A 17,344-nucleotide genomic window follows, 5' to 3' on the forward strand; every position below is an offset into this window, starting at 1 on the left:
GTTTTGAGTTAAGGGTTTTCAGGTTTCTATGATGCCCTAAATCTGTTCCAGAAAGGCTTCGAACTGACAAGAATGAACAGTGTTTTAATCAATAATTGCAACGGAGGAGTTATCAGTCTTTTCGTGATTTTAATTTTCCATCATAACCACCAACACCAGCTGACCTTAATGCCTCGACCTCCCGCCACTTCTTTGTTTCTGACAAAGCTGGCAAGCTAATGCCTGATTAAAATATAATTTCCTTTTCAAACAGCCTTGAAGGCATTAACCTAATTTGCATGAATGTCTTACATTCTGCCTCACCTACTTTTTAGGTGGAGACATACTGTATGATGGCACTGGCTAATAATTAATTTAATCGGACAACGGAAATTACTTTGAGGAGACAAGACAGGTCATTGCTATGCATGAGATGGAGATCATGAGCAAAAGATAATTACTATGTCCAAAAAAAAAAGGAAAACTGTACTTTCTGTGACTATCTTCAGCTTCAGGACTGCACATAAAGACTCTGGTACGCATATGACATCATTGCATGTTCTTCAGGTTACCATTGCTGCCAATAATGTCTCCATTTCAACTGGTCCCATAAAATGTAATAATGCAGCCCCAGTAAGTTTTGGAGAAGTGCAGGTCGTATTAAAACTTGGGGGGAAATCGTCATTGTTTGACTATGTTTTAACATCTAGTAAGGGACTTACACACATTTAAATATAGTTATTTGTCCATAAACATTAGAATTATTTTAAGGGATAATGAAGATCAGAAAGTAGTACTCTTGCTCTGGACTAAAGTTGGAAAGACCATCTCAAGCCCCCCCTGAAAAAAAGGACTTCTGTTAAGAAATATTAAGGGAATATATTTATATGTGACTCTAGCAACTTCCAGCACAGCAAACTCTATAACTGTTCACAATTTTTTGGGGTTTTTTTTGTGCCATGGCGGCGCCTGAGTTGGCAGCGGCTGCATTAGCACTTGATAGAATCACCAAAATTGAATTTGTTAATGTTCGGCATTGTGTGGAGAGACTGATTTACAGCAGTCAACGTATGCTGTTACTACATACAGTCAGCGGAAAACAAAATCTTGACCAAATACCAGGGACTTACTACTAAACCTTTGCTTGCTACGTTCAGAGGGAGAGACCTGCCCAACAATAACAGCACCTAGCAACAGCGCTACCTGCTTTTTCTGAGACCTGGCTGAATGACTCGGTCTCGGAGGATTCTATTAGCATGGAGGGGCTAACTACTTTCCGGGCAGACAGGACCGCAGCTCTCAGTGGAAAAAACTTGTGTAGGGTGTGTGTGTGTGTTTACATCAATAACAGATTCATTCACACTGTTCCCCGAACATTGAGCTTCTGACAGTTAAATGTCCTTTTTATCTTCCAAGGGAGTTCTTTGTCAAAGTCATCACTGCTGTTTACATACCCCCAGATGCAGACACCAAGGTGACCTTAAACACTCTCTACAGCTCCATCAGTGACTAGCAAAACCCTCACCCTGAGGGAGTATTCATTGTTGCTGGGGATTTTAACAAGGCGAACATGAAGAAAGTTCTCCCTCACTTCTATCAACATGTGGACTTTGAAACGAGAGGAGCCAAGTTACTGGATCATGCCTATACTAACATCAAAGATGCATTGAAAGCAGTACGCCATCCCCACCTTGGCTCAACTGACCACATCACTGTGATGTTAATACCAGCATGACCAGAATAAAGCCCTATTTGAAACAGGTGAGGGTCTGGCCATAGGGAGCCATGTCAGCATTACAGGACTGCTTTGACTGTACTGACTGGTCTGTTTTCACAGAGGCTGCCACCAAAGAAGGGATCATTGATGTAGGTGAGTGCACTGAGGCTGTTTCAGGCTACATGGAGGATGTCAGCATCACCAAAACCATCACAGTACGGGCAAATCAGAGACCATGGATGACCACCGAGGTTCGAGCCCTGCTGAAAGCTAGAAATTCAGCTTTTAAATGTGCTGATGAAACTGCAAGAGCCAATCTGAACAAGGCCATCAGGATGGCAAAAAGAGCACATGGTCAAAAGATTCACAGTCACTTTCAAGATCATAGAGACTCTAAGAGGCTTTGGCAGGGAATTCAGTCTTTTACAGATTACAGGTCTGCTCCCCAGGCCTGTGGTGATAGCACTGACTTCCTAAACCATCTGAATAATTATTTTGAACGGTTTGAGGCACTTAATAACACACCAGCAGTGAAAGCCGTTCCACATCATGACAACCAGGTGCTACATCTTGACCCAGCTGATGTCCAACCGACCCCGAGGAAGATCAATCCACAGAAAGCTGCAGGTCCTGACATGATACCAGGGTGCATGCTCAAGAGGTGCGCAGACCAGCCGACTAATGTCCTAACAGACATATTTAACATCTCCCTAAGTCAAGCCGTTGTGCCATCATGCTTCAAAACCTCAGCCATTGTCCCAGTCCCAAAAAAGCCACAGTTAAAATGACTATCGACCGGTAGCACTCACTTCCATCATAATGATGTGCTTTGAAAGACTAATTAAAGATCCCATATCATCTGTCCTTCCTCCCTTACTTGACCCACTTCAATTTGCCTACCGCCCAAACCGCTCCACTGAGGATGCTATATCCACTGCACTTCATCTGAGTTTGGAACACCTGGAGAAAAAGAACACACATGTACGGATGTTGTTTGTCGATTTTAGCTCGGCATTCAATACCATAATCCCCCAGTACCTGCTCAACAAACTTGGCCCACTTGGACTAAACACTCCACTGTGCAATTGGATATTAGACTTTCTCTCAGGAAGTCCCCAATTTGTCAAAACATCATCCACCATCTTACTGAGCACCGGATCTTCACAGGGATGTGTACTGTTCAACATGATGACCCACTACTGTTGTGCTAAGTGGAGTACAAATCACATCATAAAGTATGTGGATGACACAACAGTGGTGGGCCTGATCCAGAAAACCAGGAGAATGTTTACAGAGAGGAGGTGAAGCTTTTTGCAGACTATTGTCAAAAATGAATGACTGAATGTCAAAAAGACTGTAGAGACTGTACAGAACACTAAGTTCCTGGGGGTGCATGTGGCTGACAACCTGTTTTGGTCCCTGCACACCCCCTCTCTGGTGAAAAAGGCTCACCAGCGTCTACATTTCCTGCGGCGGCTGAAGAGGGCTCACCTCAGTCCATCCATCTTCACCACCTTCTACAGGGGCATCATAGACAGTGTTCTGATCAGCAGCATCTCTCTCTGGTATGACAACTCTAACACCTCAGACATAAAGGCCCTGGGTGGTGAGGACAGCAGAGAGGACTACTGGGGTCACACTGTCACCTTTAGAGGACATGGCCCAAAATCGCATGCTCGCCAAAGCAACCAGCATCCTGAGAGACTCCAATCAACCCTGTCATAGACTGTTCTCCCTCTTGCCTTCAGGCTGGAGGTACAGCAGCCTCCATAAGCAGCACTGTTAGGTTCAGTACCAGCTTCTACCCTGCTGCTATCAGGCTGCTAAACAAAATGACACACTGCTGACTGCTTTGCTCCTCATCTTTTTTTATTTTTCATTCAAAATGATTTATTAGTTATATATCTATTTCAATTTATCGTATGTGTTTTGACAGAGCTTTGCTTGTAATTTTGTTCTCTTTGCATCTTGGATACTATAGTGAATGACAATAAAATTGAATCTTAATCTTAATTTCCTACACAGTCTTTTCAGTCTGAATTATTTCTCTTGTCTGACCCCCAGCTGAGACCTTCGAGCCCTGCAGTCACCCAGGAACCCCCACCTATGGGATACCCAGCTCCAACAAGCTCAACTTCCAGGCTGGGGAGACCCTCCATTACTCCTGCCTGACTGGCCACCAGCTGCTAGGCGAGCCTGTTCTCCATTGTGTCCCTGGACACCCATCTCAGTGGAGTGGCCTGCCACCTGTCTGCAAAGGTGAGGAACTGCAGGCTGATGTCTTCCTTACATGATCAGGTCAACTTCAGTTAATCACACACATTTATAAATGGTTTCCTAAAAAATAAGCTGCTTAAAAATACCTGATCTATTTCAAGGCAAGGAGAAATAAAAATGAATAATCATTTAAATAATGCCACATGGTCATATGACCTAATCCAAATATATAAATGTACCAATAAATTATGCATAATTCTATACACTTTGAGCGGTTTTAAATTAAATAAACATAACATAACATCTTTTAATAATGAGTTTTAATGGTTTCTTGTAATATTTAACATTTCTTTTCATTCATTATCATGATTTAAATGAATATATAAAAAGTTAGCACAATTCTGAAGGTCTTGCAACTTTACATTGAGACAAAGACCCCCTGAAGACAAAACCATGAGAAGAGGTGTTAAAGAAGGACCCACTTTAAGACCATCATGTTGTGAACTTGTTGTTTTTGCATATTCCCAAACTAATGTTCAGTTAAATTAACACATGCCAGTTGACACATGGTTAGTTTGGATTTTTCAGGCCCCCCTGGTGTTCTGGGGCTCTGGGGCAGTTACCCACATTCCCTGGCTGGTAATCGAGCTGGATGCACTCAGAATGAACATTTTATGTCTTTGTCAGGGTCTGTTGAGTCTTTGTCCTCAGCTGTCCCTTTGCCTTGCCAGTGGTACTCAGGGCTGCTGATGCACAGCAGTGCACATCTTTGGTGTCAACAGACCATTTATTTTATTTCAGTTTTTTTATAAAGGGCTCTGCTCTCAATGCTGCAAGTATAAACTGCTGCAGTGACCCCTGACCTAAAATAAAACACTTTCCATATTTTCTCAACTGATATCCCCACACATGATAAATATTCTTAGAGCTGGGAGTCACAGGCAGGAAGGGGAGGTTAGAAAATACTAAGAGACAGATTGAATTGGATTTGTTGACAGTAAAAGAAATATAGAATATCACCAGCCTTATAACTTATCCTCAACATACTGGGAGGATTAGCCTACCTTCACCTATTACATTTTTCAATGAAGGCAAGGCAAATTTATTTGCATATCAATTTTCAGCAACAATTATAAGTGCTTTACATTAAACATAAAATGCATCAAGACAGACTATAAAAGCAACACATGGCAAAATTAAAAATACATTTAAATATGATAAAAAGTTATAAATTGGAAATAAAATAAAGCTAAAATAAAATAAGACAGATAAAACAGGAGATTAAAAAGTTACAGTGCAGTCTGAGGTATTAACTCTAAAACTGTAAAAAAGCAGTCGCCTGTTGAAAGCAATCATAAGGACAAATTCAGTAATATATACAGTACACATATATAAACAACAGCACTGAAGTCATTTCAATTAATATTATTAGAAATCTTAAGAATTTCTTTTTTTGTTTTTTACTGCTTTCTAATTTTTAAGTTTTAATTTTGTTAAATATAATGAAGAAAGTGTGTAAATGTTGCCATTGTATGTATATGGAATTTAACATTTCTATCTACTGTATTGTTTTCCAAATAAATATTGGTACCACACTTCATCAGTAGATGGTGTTTGTCCAGTTATCATGGAGGTATAGATATTCTATTTTCTATTTTTCTGAGCACCTCTTACATGTCAAAGGATTTCTTATCAATGTTGGCTTAAAAGTCGAGGTTCAAAGTCTATTTCTGACCTTGAAAAGGTGAAAAAATCTGAGATCTGAGAACGAGTTAGTATTCAGTTTAAACCTTTACAAGGCAAGATATCAAACAAAAGCTCTTTCACTTTATGTTTTCATATTTATTTTATTTTTTCAATTCAAGTCACCAAAAACCTCTGTGTCTAAAGTGCTATTGCTCACATGTGCTTACATACTGGTGTGTTGATCCCTTAAAAATACACATACTCTATTATTTAGTGCCTCCACCAGAAGACTTTGACAGTGTGAAAGACAATTTAACACAACAAGAAACCCGCTAAACAAAGAAGAGTGAGCACATTTCAAAAAAGCGGGAAAAACACATCAGTCATAGTGGACGGCAGGAGAAGAAAAGTGTGGGCTTTTTTTTTTGTGTTTTTTTTTTTAATGGCTCTGGATTTTGTTGTCCTGACACTTTGAAGAAGGTTGTTCCAGGCTAGAGGCCGAAATAACAAAAAGAGTGGCCTTTAGTTTGAGCATGTGCCCTGATCAAAGCACCCTAAGGGAGACCGGGTACCGTAAGGACACATTACACACACAGCCAGACTGGAGTAGACTTTATACCTGTCAGGGGAGCCTGTGAAGATGTGTGTGTGTGTGTGTGTGTGTGTGTGTGTGTGTGTGTGTGTGTGTGTGTGTGTGTGTGTGTGTGCGTGTGTGTGTGTGTGTGTGTGTGTGTGTGTGTGTGTGTGTGTGTGTGCGTGCGTGCGCGCGTGCGTGTAACTGCTGTGCAGCACTAAAGTAATGACCTGACGCTTCACACAGTTTACTGAGGACGCTTTTAACTCCCATGAGCTGGAGTTACTTTCACATTTTGGTGTGTCATTGTCAGCAAGGAGGAAGAAGAGAAAAAGAGGAGGAAGAGGTTTGTTGATGTTGAATGAGTGCAAACAGGTCAGATATGATTGTAGAATAACTTTAAAATACTTGGTTTTATCTGATCTAAAACCATTTGTTGGTTTTAAATGTATTGAGCCCTCTTGACTTTTTAACATGTCCTCTCTGCTGTGTTCTCCTCAGGTCACACTGCAGAGACTGATGAGCACAGATTAGATGGTAAGTTTGGTCCAGATGTTTGTTTTACTGTCACACATTGAGTCTGCAGAAGCATTTTAAAAGAAGATTTATACAATCAATAAAAAATAAAATGAAAATCTATAGACTGCACTTCACCTTATGATATTTTACAGAGCCCCTAAAAGGTCACAGTGGATGTTTTTGGCAAATTGTGTGTCACCACACAATGCTTTCTGCATTCCTTCTGATATTCTGGGAGGAAGTCAGAGCTCCAACAGATGCTACAGTTGTGCTGTTGTCCTCTGAAATGTTACCTGTGACAATGACTATAGTTCAGCTATGGTTTGAGCTATAATTGACTATAAGTGAATATTGATGTTATTGCCATGGCTACAGACCTGTACCTGTGGCTACTATGGCAACATTTACAATAGTAAGATAGCACACACTCCTGGTGTTTCCATCAGATAGCATGAAAAAGTTGTGTGGTAGATGCGCACATCTGGAATAAAAAAAACTAAATGAGTAAAGGCAGGTTATAGGTTGAATTATCTTCTTTCCACTAATATGTAAAATTGTAAATATAGAGTGGGATCGACACATCATGTGACTGTCAGGTGACCTGGGCCTTGATCTATTTAAGATGGTGACTTTACATTCATGTTTTAGTCCGAAGAAGAGAAAGAGGCTCAAAACATCACTCTTTATCTCATTCAATTATAGCTACAATGTGCAGACTTTTTTCTGCCTTTACTTCCATTAAATAGGACATAAAATATGTCACCAAACACCATAGAAGTTGAGGAATACACTCAGCCAACACACCCATTAAAACATAATGTGTCAGAGTCATCTTAATAATCACAGTCACAACTATAACCAGCCATAATTGCAACAGCAACAACCAATGTTACATCACAGCCATGGCTATAGCTATGCAAATGATGATACCAGTACCAACCCAATTACCCTTAAAGTGATACTGATACCAACTCAGTACTTCATTCAATACAGTCAGTCCATACAAATAGTCATACTTTCAGCTCTGGGTACAAAAAGGATTGATTGCAGGTATCGTTTGATGGGAGATGTTTCCATACTACTTGCTATCCATTTATTTCAGTCGATACCTTAAAGTATTGAGTACTGATACCCAGCCCTAATGGCCATGCAAAATTCCTCACTTTATGGCAGATGTGACACTGTCTCTGTCTCCAATAAATGAAAAACAATCTTATTTTATTTTGTTAAATTAGCACATTCATATTAACTAATATTATAATGGGTTAGAAATGACTGGAAGAGTTTATTAAAAACAAAAGAAACTAAAAATGTTGAGCAATAGATAATATTTCTTTCTATTTTTCTATTTCCTTTCTTTCTCCAGTAGCGTCTACAGCAGACCTCAGAATTGAAGGGGCCCAAGTAGCATTTGCTGTCTTCATCCCCGTCATCCTCCTCCTCATCCTCGTCATCGGGATCTACCTCTACTTCTCAAAGTAGGTTCATATGAACATTGGGTTAAGAACTTTGACATTTTCACACCAATAAAATGCCAACATCTCTATCTAATAAACATTTGACATTATAACAGTGAGTAACAAATGCATCAACTGTCGGCTCATGAAAGCAAAGAAAGAAAATGATATGTGAATCAATTAAGAAATCAATTCTTAAGAAAGAATAAACAATCAAATTCTATTATAAAAGCTTGCATAATACAAATATAGAAAAATAATAATCAATAATTAAATGTAATTACAATGAATTAAAAAAGCTCTGATAAGCCAGCTGTACATGACCTGCTCAGCAAACAGCTGGCAGACAGAGTTAGAGACTAGCTGGTGAGCATAGTGGAGCATTTAGCAGTCGATGGAGACAGCTAAAAAAAAAAAAAGAAGTGAATATTAGACTTACATTCAGCAGGTGGACACAAGCATGACTTCTACTGAATGCTAATATTAATTAATGGACTCTAAGGCTCTTCACGTCAGGTTACAGTATGTATTTTTGTCGGGTTTAAAGGTAGTACTGATGCATCACATCAAATATTAATAAGGTCTAAATGTCACTAATTGTCCACCTCCACTACACCTCCATCGCAGCTCCTTATTAGCACAGCCAGTGTTATAAAAGCTGTACTGCTGCTGCAGAATCATGAAGTACGGGAGAACAGGGCTGGTTGTCACATTCATCAGATCTCAGTCCCTAGAGGTTGCTGTTAAAAAGTGTTGGTACTGAAAGTTTCAGAATTTAGATGAGATGTTACTACTCAACGTCAAGTAAACCACTTGACATGGAGGTAAGGATGTTCAGTGTTTTTCATGTGAAAATGTAAATATTTAACTCTTCATTGTTTCTCTTTTTTTACACAATGAGTTTATAATAAAACAATCAATAGCATTAAAAAGTATGAAGACAGAGCGATAGTTAGGGAGGTTTTTTTCTTAGCTACACCAAAACATGTGTTTGTTAGCTTAGCTGGTAGCAACAAATCCCAGTTGGGGATGTTTGTCACATGTTGGTATATATACATATATAGTGTGATATATCTAGTTCTTTCTTTCCTTTAAGATAGCAAAATGAGCAGGAAGTTTGTCAGGAAGACAAACAAGAGCCAGACTCCTCCAGATGTAAAGCTCAGAGCAGTCAGAGAGGTGGAAATGCACAATATTGATATACAAGGACAGGAAATGCACTTTAGGAATGATTCTTCCTGTTTATGTTCTCTTGGTGCAGGAGATGTGTTAGGTTGTTGTATCTCAATGAAACTAAACATTTTTGAGTTTTCCCCATCACAATAACACAGGGACAACCAACTCCATAGTGTGTTACTACCAAACCAACGATGGGGACGGTTGTCACATATTTGACGGTTCATATCTTTTGAACAGAATCAGATGAAGGAGAGTAACCTATCTATTCCTACCTGACACTTTAGGCTTTCATTACTAATGAAAAGGGAATATATTCAGTATACGGTTTATGAGGAATTCAAAGGAAAGTAAATAATGTGACTACCAACCCTGTTCTTCCCTAATGTCTCCTTGAATTGTCCAGACTACCACACATAGACCTCAGATATATATGAGATGTTGAACTACACCGAGTTAAAATTGAACTTGTCAGATTCGGTGAGCCTCATTAAAGCAGGTGCAGAAGTAAGTCAGAGGGTGAGAAGAGGTACAATGTTAGCAATGTAACACTACAGTGAAAGAGGTAAGCTTTTAAAGCGGTCAATAAATATACACTAGCTTCTATTGATTCTCTCTTGTGACTGCGGCGTGGTGCATGAGATCTTTTGAAGTGTGAGTTAGGGTATTTTTCTCTGATCTCATGAACAAAATGAGTTTGAATAACTTGTGTCTGACAGCAATGAACTCACAGAGAGGCAAATGCAACTATATTTAGCTGAGAGGCCTAACTGAATTTTAAAAAGTAGCTGTCACAGGATGAGGATCAAGGAGCTCACAATGAAAATAAACACTGAAGTCTAGAAATTAGACAGTGTGGGACGCTGAAAAGAGCTCAAAATGTATTGAAGAGACTTATTCAGTACATGATTCCATTTTTCATCTTCCATAGTGGTGTAAAACATGAATCATTTCTTCCTTGTCATGAGGGTGTTGTGTCTCTTCTTCTGCTCAGGGTTCAGAGAAAGCCACTACGGCTCCCTCTCTCCTCTAATTTACCCTATGAAAACATCACTGGAGAATCTACGTTTGACAGCTCTGTGTATGAGACAACGGTAAGACAACACACTGCAACTGGCTCAGGATGAGTTCACACACGTGTTTTTGTTTGTTTTATTTTCCACTGTTACTGCAGTTCTGACTTTGGATTTAAGGTTATGCAACATGTCAACACCAAACTGAAATGCTAAAAGTCTTAAAGATGCAGTGAGGAGATTTTAGTGACGTCTAGCTGAACGGACTTGGTTGAAATTGATTATAATATTCATATGTATGTTTTAATAAGTGTGCCATCACCTGAAAATAAGAATTAAGGCCTTTATATCTACCGAGGTAGTGGGTCCTGTTTCTTGGAGCCCACCTTATTGAACAGCTGTTTCTACAGTAGCCCAGAATGGACAAACTAAACACTGGCTCTAGAGAAGGCTTTTTTTTGGTTTGTCACAAGTTTCACAGCCACTGTAGGTTTTTCTTTTACATGCTAGAAGGTTAGGGTGAGGGGAGGGGTATTATTTGGTTGTAATCTGCAACCTCAAGGTAGTGGTTTCAGTAAGATGTTCATAAACACATTGTCATTAACATTTTTTCATTATGTTGACAGAAAACATAAAGGCAGCATTAGGTGTCCTTCAAAGCATATTTCCTGTTGCAGTTTATTAGTATATAAATGTCATTTTAAGGAGACAGTGTTGCCTTTATCATGGTGCATATTCCTTAATACATTTTCACATTAGCACAAAGGCAACAAGTCCTCCAAGTGAAACAACAAAAGATGCTGTATGACAATGTGATTCCAGAATGACACATGGGAGCGTTTTCTAATCTGGCGTTTTTGTTAGCAGTAATAATACTGATGATAATAATAATCTTTATTTATAGAGCACTTTTCAAAACAGTATTACAAAGTGTTTTACAAGGCAGCAGAAAATTGGATAGTATACAGGTTAAAACTGTACCATAAAACAGACATAAAAACAGGAGATAGATAAAAGAAAAATAGATAAAAAAAATAAAATAAAAATATATATATATATATATATATATATATATATATTTATTTATTTTTTATATAAAACTGAAATAAAATCAGGAAAGGCTCTCTGATAAAAGTATGTTTTAAGAAGATATTTAAAAGAGATTACTAATTTAGCCGACCTGATCTCCTCAGGCAGATTGTTCCAGAACCTTGGGACCCTTACTATGAACCCCCTCTCCTTTTTACTGTTCAGCCGGGCCTCTGGAACAGACTGTAGACCTTGCATGGGGTTATTAATATGTCAGAAATGTCAGCAGGGGGCAAGACCATGAAGAGCTTAAAATGTAATCAATAAAATCTTAAAATCTATCCTAAAACATACTGGGAGCCGGTGTAAAGATGCTCAAACAGGCATAATATGATCTCAACTCTTAGTTCTGGTTAAAAGCCTGGCAGCTGAATTCTGTACTGACTGGAGTCGAGTTATAGACTTTTGGCTCAGGCAGGTTAAAAGACTGTTACAGTAATCTAGGTGTGATGAGATAAAATCATGTAACATAGTCTCAGTGTCACTAAAAGTTAAAATTGGTCTAATTTCAGTAATCAGCAGCTTTCCAAAACTGTTCAAATCAGTGTTAAAAAATGATGATGTTTTATGATGTGACAATGTTGTGGCTAAGGTCTGGTTATGTTACTTGGTTAGGTTTAGGGTAGGATGATGGTGTGGGTTAAAGTGACTAAGTTAGGCCACCTTATGTTAATTAGGTACTATTTTAAAAACTGTCTGGACTCATACTTTGCCATGAACAACAGTCCACCGTTGAGTTAACCCTTACATACTGCTCATATTCTGACCTGCTTTAAGTATTTCTTTATATTAGTGCCTATACCACATTTTGAACCACAAATGTATTTTGTGTTTATGTATTCTTTACATTTGATACTATTATAGTGAAAATACATTCACAATCACACTATATTATGTTATCTAAAATGAGAACATAACATAATTTATTGAAAGTTAAGGATGCAACAATATTCAAATATTAGGCTTCATGATAACCTTTAACACATTCTATATATACGAAAAACATAATTTTCAAAAATATTTCCATTTTTGGACATTCTAGGCCACTATAGGAAAAGTCAAACTTTCAACTTAAATAATTTAGTTGCTTTCAACTGTCAAAATGGGTCAAATTTGATCCAAACAGTATAGAAGGGTTTATAATTCCATCCACCCCTCCTCCTTATTGCTGAGTAAATAAGTTGACATATATAGATGTCCACTGAACTGCACCACTGCTCTGGGTCATAATTACAATGGCCACTAGATGGCGTCTGTAATGACCTATTGTGTCATTTTTCTTGGGAGGACAGACTTCACAAGACCACAAAAGGCACTAAAAACCTCATATTCACTGTCTGTTAAATCATCATTTGATTATTGCAAAATGTATCATTGCACCACCTCCGTACATTATAGGTTATCTCCAAGAGACAGAGAGAATGAGAGAAATGACAAGAGGGAAGTCAATCTTATAACAAGAGATTTGTGTCGGTAAACCAGCTTAGGCACCAAAATGGCACAGGCTGCTGTAGATATAGCTGTAGATTATAGAGGGCTTTTAGTCCACTGCTGTGACTCATATGACGTGTAGGAAGGAGCACAGCAGCATGTGGCTTGTGAATACACATCTACAATTAACCAGCATGCCACCACCTCACATAGCAGTTTGAGAGATTCAAACCAATCCAGCCATGGACTCATATTGGATTTGGCATTTTATCTGTTTAATCAGCTCAGGTGAAAACAAATCTCTACAAATGTATCTAAATTAATTGGCAAATTATACAGTGACTGCATATTTTTCTCATTCAACTTGATGTTTCGTGGCAGCGGTTACAGCTGTGCACACCTGGACACTCCAATTTTGCACTATTCTCATTTACAGAACTATTAAAGGTGATGCAGTTAGGGAGCCACCTGGGAGTCTTCTCCCAGGTGGCTGGAGGTTCTCTTGCAGGCTGCAGCAAATTCACTTCTAGAATTTCTGTGTATTTTGGTACATGCATGTTTCCTCTACCTTCATAAGACTTCCAGCGCCTCCATCATGCTGAGATGGTGGGTTTTTGCTCATGTGCAGTCTTTCAAAGCTTATATGATGGCCAGAAAGCTCCATTTTAGTGTCAGGTGAACATTTTGCTTCAGTCTCCAACATACATTCTGGCAAACATGTCTGTGAGATTTATTTTGAAAAGACATAAAGCTGTTAACATTTGCCTAAAACTTCCACACACTTTTTGTTTTTTTTTGTTTACATTGATAATTTGGATAATTAAGATTTTCTTGTTGTATTTCACTATGTTTAGAGTTGTATTTCTTGGATCATGTTACCTCTTTGTTTTACTTTTATTTTTTAAATCTTCTTTACATGTTTATGAATTGCTTTGCACTATTCTTTATAAATATCATTATATGTTACAAGATCATTTCAATTGATTTCTTTATTTCTTTGTGTTTTTCTTCTTCCATGCCGGCACCTGAAGAACAATGAGGTGAGTAAGTCCCACTTTGAATGTTGAGATGGGTAGATAATTAAAGTAAGGTAAGGTAATCTTTTGTGTAGGACTTGTAATGGTGACGTGATTTAAAGAAAAAAATAATAATAATAAAATAAAATACTTTATACAATACAACACAACAAATAATCTCTAAAATAATCTGTAATTATATAAATCTACAACATACATAAATACCTTATACTTTATACAAGTGTGTGTGGTTTAAATGACTGTAAAGCTTTAACTGTCATGTCTCCTGTTATTCTAGGACACACATTTCACAAACTATTCTCAGCCCAACCTGATATAAAAATGCCCTTTCATTCAAATGAAAGTCAATAAACTTTATTTATATAGCAGCTTTCATACAGGTTAATGTAGATCAAAGTGCGTCACAGTTGATTGACAGGCTGATAATAACATAGAACAAGTGTAGAGCGAGGACAACATGAAGAGAAGGAATAAAAACTATGAGGGAACAAAAACAAAGAATAAATTACAAAGAAAAAGAACAAAAAAGCAATGCACGCAAGAATATATAAGAATGACAAAAATATGAAATAAAAAGATAAAGTTGAATAAAAGCTCAACTAACTAGGTTAGAAAAAGGGATTAAAAGGAAAAAAAACACATGAATAAAATCCATAAGATGAATAGAATATAATATTATAATAATAATAATAATAATAATAATAATAATAATAATAATAATAATAACTTAAAGTAGAACAAAATGTTAAAACATCAAAACAAATAGAATAAAAATAGAATAAAAAAACAAATTCTTAATCAAACATATACACTGTGTGACAAACCTCACTGAAATTTATATTTATAATAAGTCGAAATCTAATATCATACACTATGTTGCCTCTGTTTGTTTTCATGTATATATATTTATTCAAAGAAGTCAAACATTAACTCCACAAAGAACACAAAGAACCATGACTTCTAACGTTCCCTTCAGATAAAGACTATGCCTATATCAGTACTAATGCACTAACAGACTAGAACTCATATATAATTCATTTGTCCTTTAAGGGGTCATTTGAGGTGAGCGAGTTTGCAAACAGAAATACAAAAAAAAAAAAAAAGTACACGCACAAAAGACTGAAATACAAATATGACAATGTTGAACGTAGCTTAAATACATAAATGAATGGCAGTGGCTGATTTGTAGCTGGACAACAATATCCAACATTACAAAAGCACACATTATATAAAAGTGTCAAAAGTGCATCTGCCAGTCTATAAATGAGGTTAACTGGTCATTTCTTTTAGTTTGAGACATTTTTATTATATTTTTTAAACAAGTGAGTACACAGCAACAGACAAAACATAATGCAGTACATAAGGAAAAAGAATAGAAAGAAAGGAAGAAAAAAACAAGCATTTTTTGGGGGCACAATAACACTGTACCATCAGTAGGACCGGGTATCATTTAATAAAATGATGATACCAGTACCAATCCAAGTACCCTTAAAGTGATACTGATACCAACTGGTATGTGAATAGAAGCACTATATTGTAACTTCACCACCACAGACAGGTTGTAGCTGCTGTGGCAGTGGGCCAATCACATGTCGTATTAGATTGAAGAACGCTTGCATTGATTGGCTGTGAGCAAGTCCGTACAAATAGTCATATTTTCTAGCTCTGGGTGCAAAAAAGATTGCTTGTAGGTATCGTTTGATGGGAGACATTTCCATACTACTTGCTATCGATTTATTTCGGTCAATACCTTAAAAAGGTATCAAGTACTGATACCCAGTCCTAACCATTACCTCTTTTTGATATGAATTTGGCTAACAAAGCATTCCAAGAGTTCTTGGTTAACCCTCCTGTTGACTTCCCATTGAGGGTGCAACTAATGTTTTTAATGTCTTTACAGGAAACGAGAGAATACGAGGTTTCAATCTGAGGACACTAGTGTGTGTGTTTCAGTATGGACAGATAGAAAGCCTGCAGGCCTTTTCAACGTCCGTCGCATTCACACCTCCTTTGGGTTTCTGACGCCTCCACCCTGTTCTCTGTACACTGAATATGAAGCCCTCCCATTATTTAACCAACAGAGGACACCACATCATCCCTGGAAAGGCTGGACCACCGGATTATTTTTGTAGCTCCTCAACAGTAACGGTCCAGCAGCAGTTTGTACAGTTTTTAATCCTGTGCTCGCATCCAGAGGACTTTCAGCACAAAGTAACATCTCAGAAAGCAGATGGGAATCAATGTGAAGCTAGTGCCATTAAGTGCATATAACCACAGATATTATGTTGTGTTATGTACATTATACACTATATGTCTTCTACCACCACTTAAAATAACAGTGCTCATGGATTTATGGGATGTGTATGAAGAGTAAGATCTTACAATTGAAATGTCACAAAAAAAAACCCAATAGGTCACAGTATTTGAGTTGAGTAAGCCCAAAAAGTGTTGTTCTTTGCCTCAGTGTAACATTGGAAGATAAGAAATCAGGATGTGCCTTAAATAGAAGGCTCTTAAAGAAATAGTTTGACATTATTATGCTTATTTACTATATTTCCAGGAGTGAGATAAGAAAATTGATATCAGTCTCATGTCTGTGTGTTAAGTACAGAGTGTGGTTAACCTAGCTTAGCAATAAGGTCCAATGCTGTGTATCAAATAAATCACATGCTTCTGTTAGTACACTTCTGTTAGTACACCTTTGTGTATTACACTGTGTACACTCTGTACTAACTTGTGCGGTGCACAAAGTTCGACAGGTTAGGATTGTCTCAAATCAAACACAGCTATTACGGAAATGACGATTAGCTAGTTAGCAACTTAGCATTAGCATTTCCGTTATCTTTCGCCCAAATCATTCAACTGCTAAATGAACCCAATAAATCTAATGATGGCTTATATGTGACAACAGTATAGTGGTGCTTAGTGCAAAGAATGAATGTGTGATGCATTTGTATAATATGGCGATGTTGTAACCGTAGTTACAACGTCCATCCCCTTCTGCTACGTAGCCAAGATAGTTCCATACTCAACTTTTTGACTGTTTTGAGTGCACCATCATAGTATATTGAATTTATCATACTTCTTAGTGTGAATGCACTTATGCACTCAAAATTTGTGGGCAGTGGCGGCCTAAAGCAAGCTTATGGTTGCTGGTTCAATTCCCTGGACCGGTAGGATGGGTAAAGTGAAGAAGCAGCACTTGCCCCTCCCTCATTACCACCACTGAGGTGGTACCCTCAGTGGTTTACCCCCACCTGCTCCAGGAGCTGCTCAGTGGCCAACAGATCAGACTGTGGTTGTACTGGGCAGCTTCTCAATTATGAATGTGTGTAACTGTGTGAATGTGATCCGGGCATTCCTGCATTCCTGAATTTCCCCTGAATAAATAAAGGTTAATAAAAAAGTACAGAAGTACGCGATTTGAGACACAGCATAATGGAGTCATA

General features: G+C 37.8%; 1 protein-coding gene across 1 annotated transcript in view; it reads left to right on the forward strand.

The window, feature by feature from the left end:
- The window catches only part of sez6b (seizure related 6 homolog b), a 142,337-nt gene extending 126,443 nt beyond the window's left edge, over nucleotides 1-15,894 (forward strand). The window contains exons 13-17 of the mRNA XM_062419260.1: nucleotides 3,761-3,955; nucleotides 6,675-6,710; nucleotides 8,062-8,170; nucleotides 10,320-10,419; nucleotides 15,796-15,894. Coding sequence (XP_062275244.1) covers nucleotides 3,761-3,955; nucleotides 6,675-6,710; nucleotides 8,062-8,170; nucleotides 10,320-10,419; nucleotides 15,796-15,825 — 470 coding nt within the window. The 3' untranslated portion in view covers nucleotides 15,826-15,894. The remainder of the gene's footprint in view (nucleotides 1-3,760; nucleotides 3,956-6,674; nucleotides 6,711-8,061; nucleotides 8,171-10,319; nucleotides 10,420-15,795) is intronic.
- Nucleotides 15,895-17,344: the final 1,450 nt, after the last annotated feature.

This window comes from Scomber scombrus, chromosome 5, assembly GCF_963691925.1.
Source record: "Scomber scombrus chromosome 5, fScoSco1.1, whole genome shotgun sequence".
Classification (NCBI taxonomy): domain Eukaryota; kingdom Metazoa; phylum Chordata; class Actinopteri; order Scombriformes; family Scombridae; genus Scomber; species Scomber scombrus.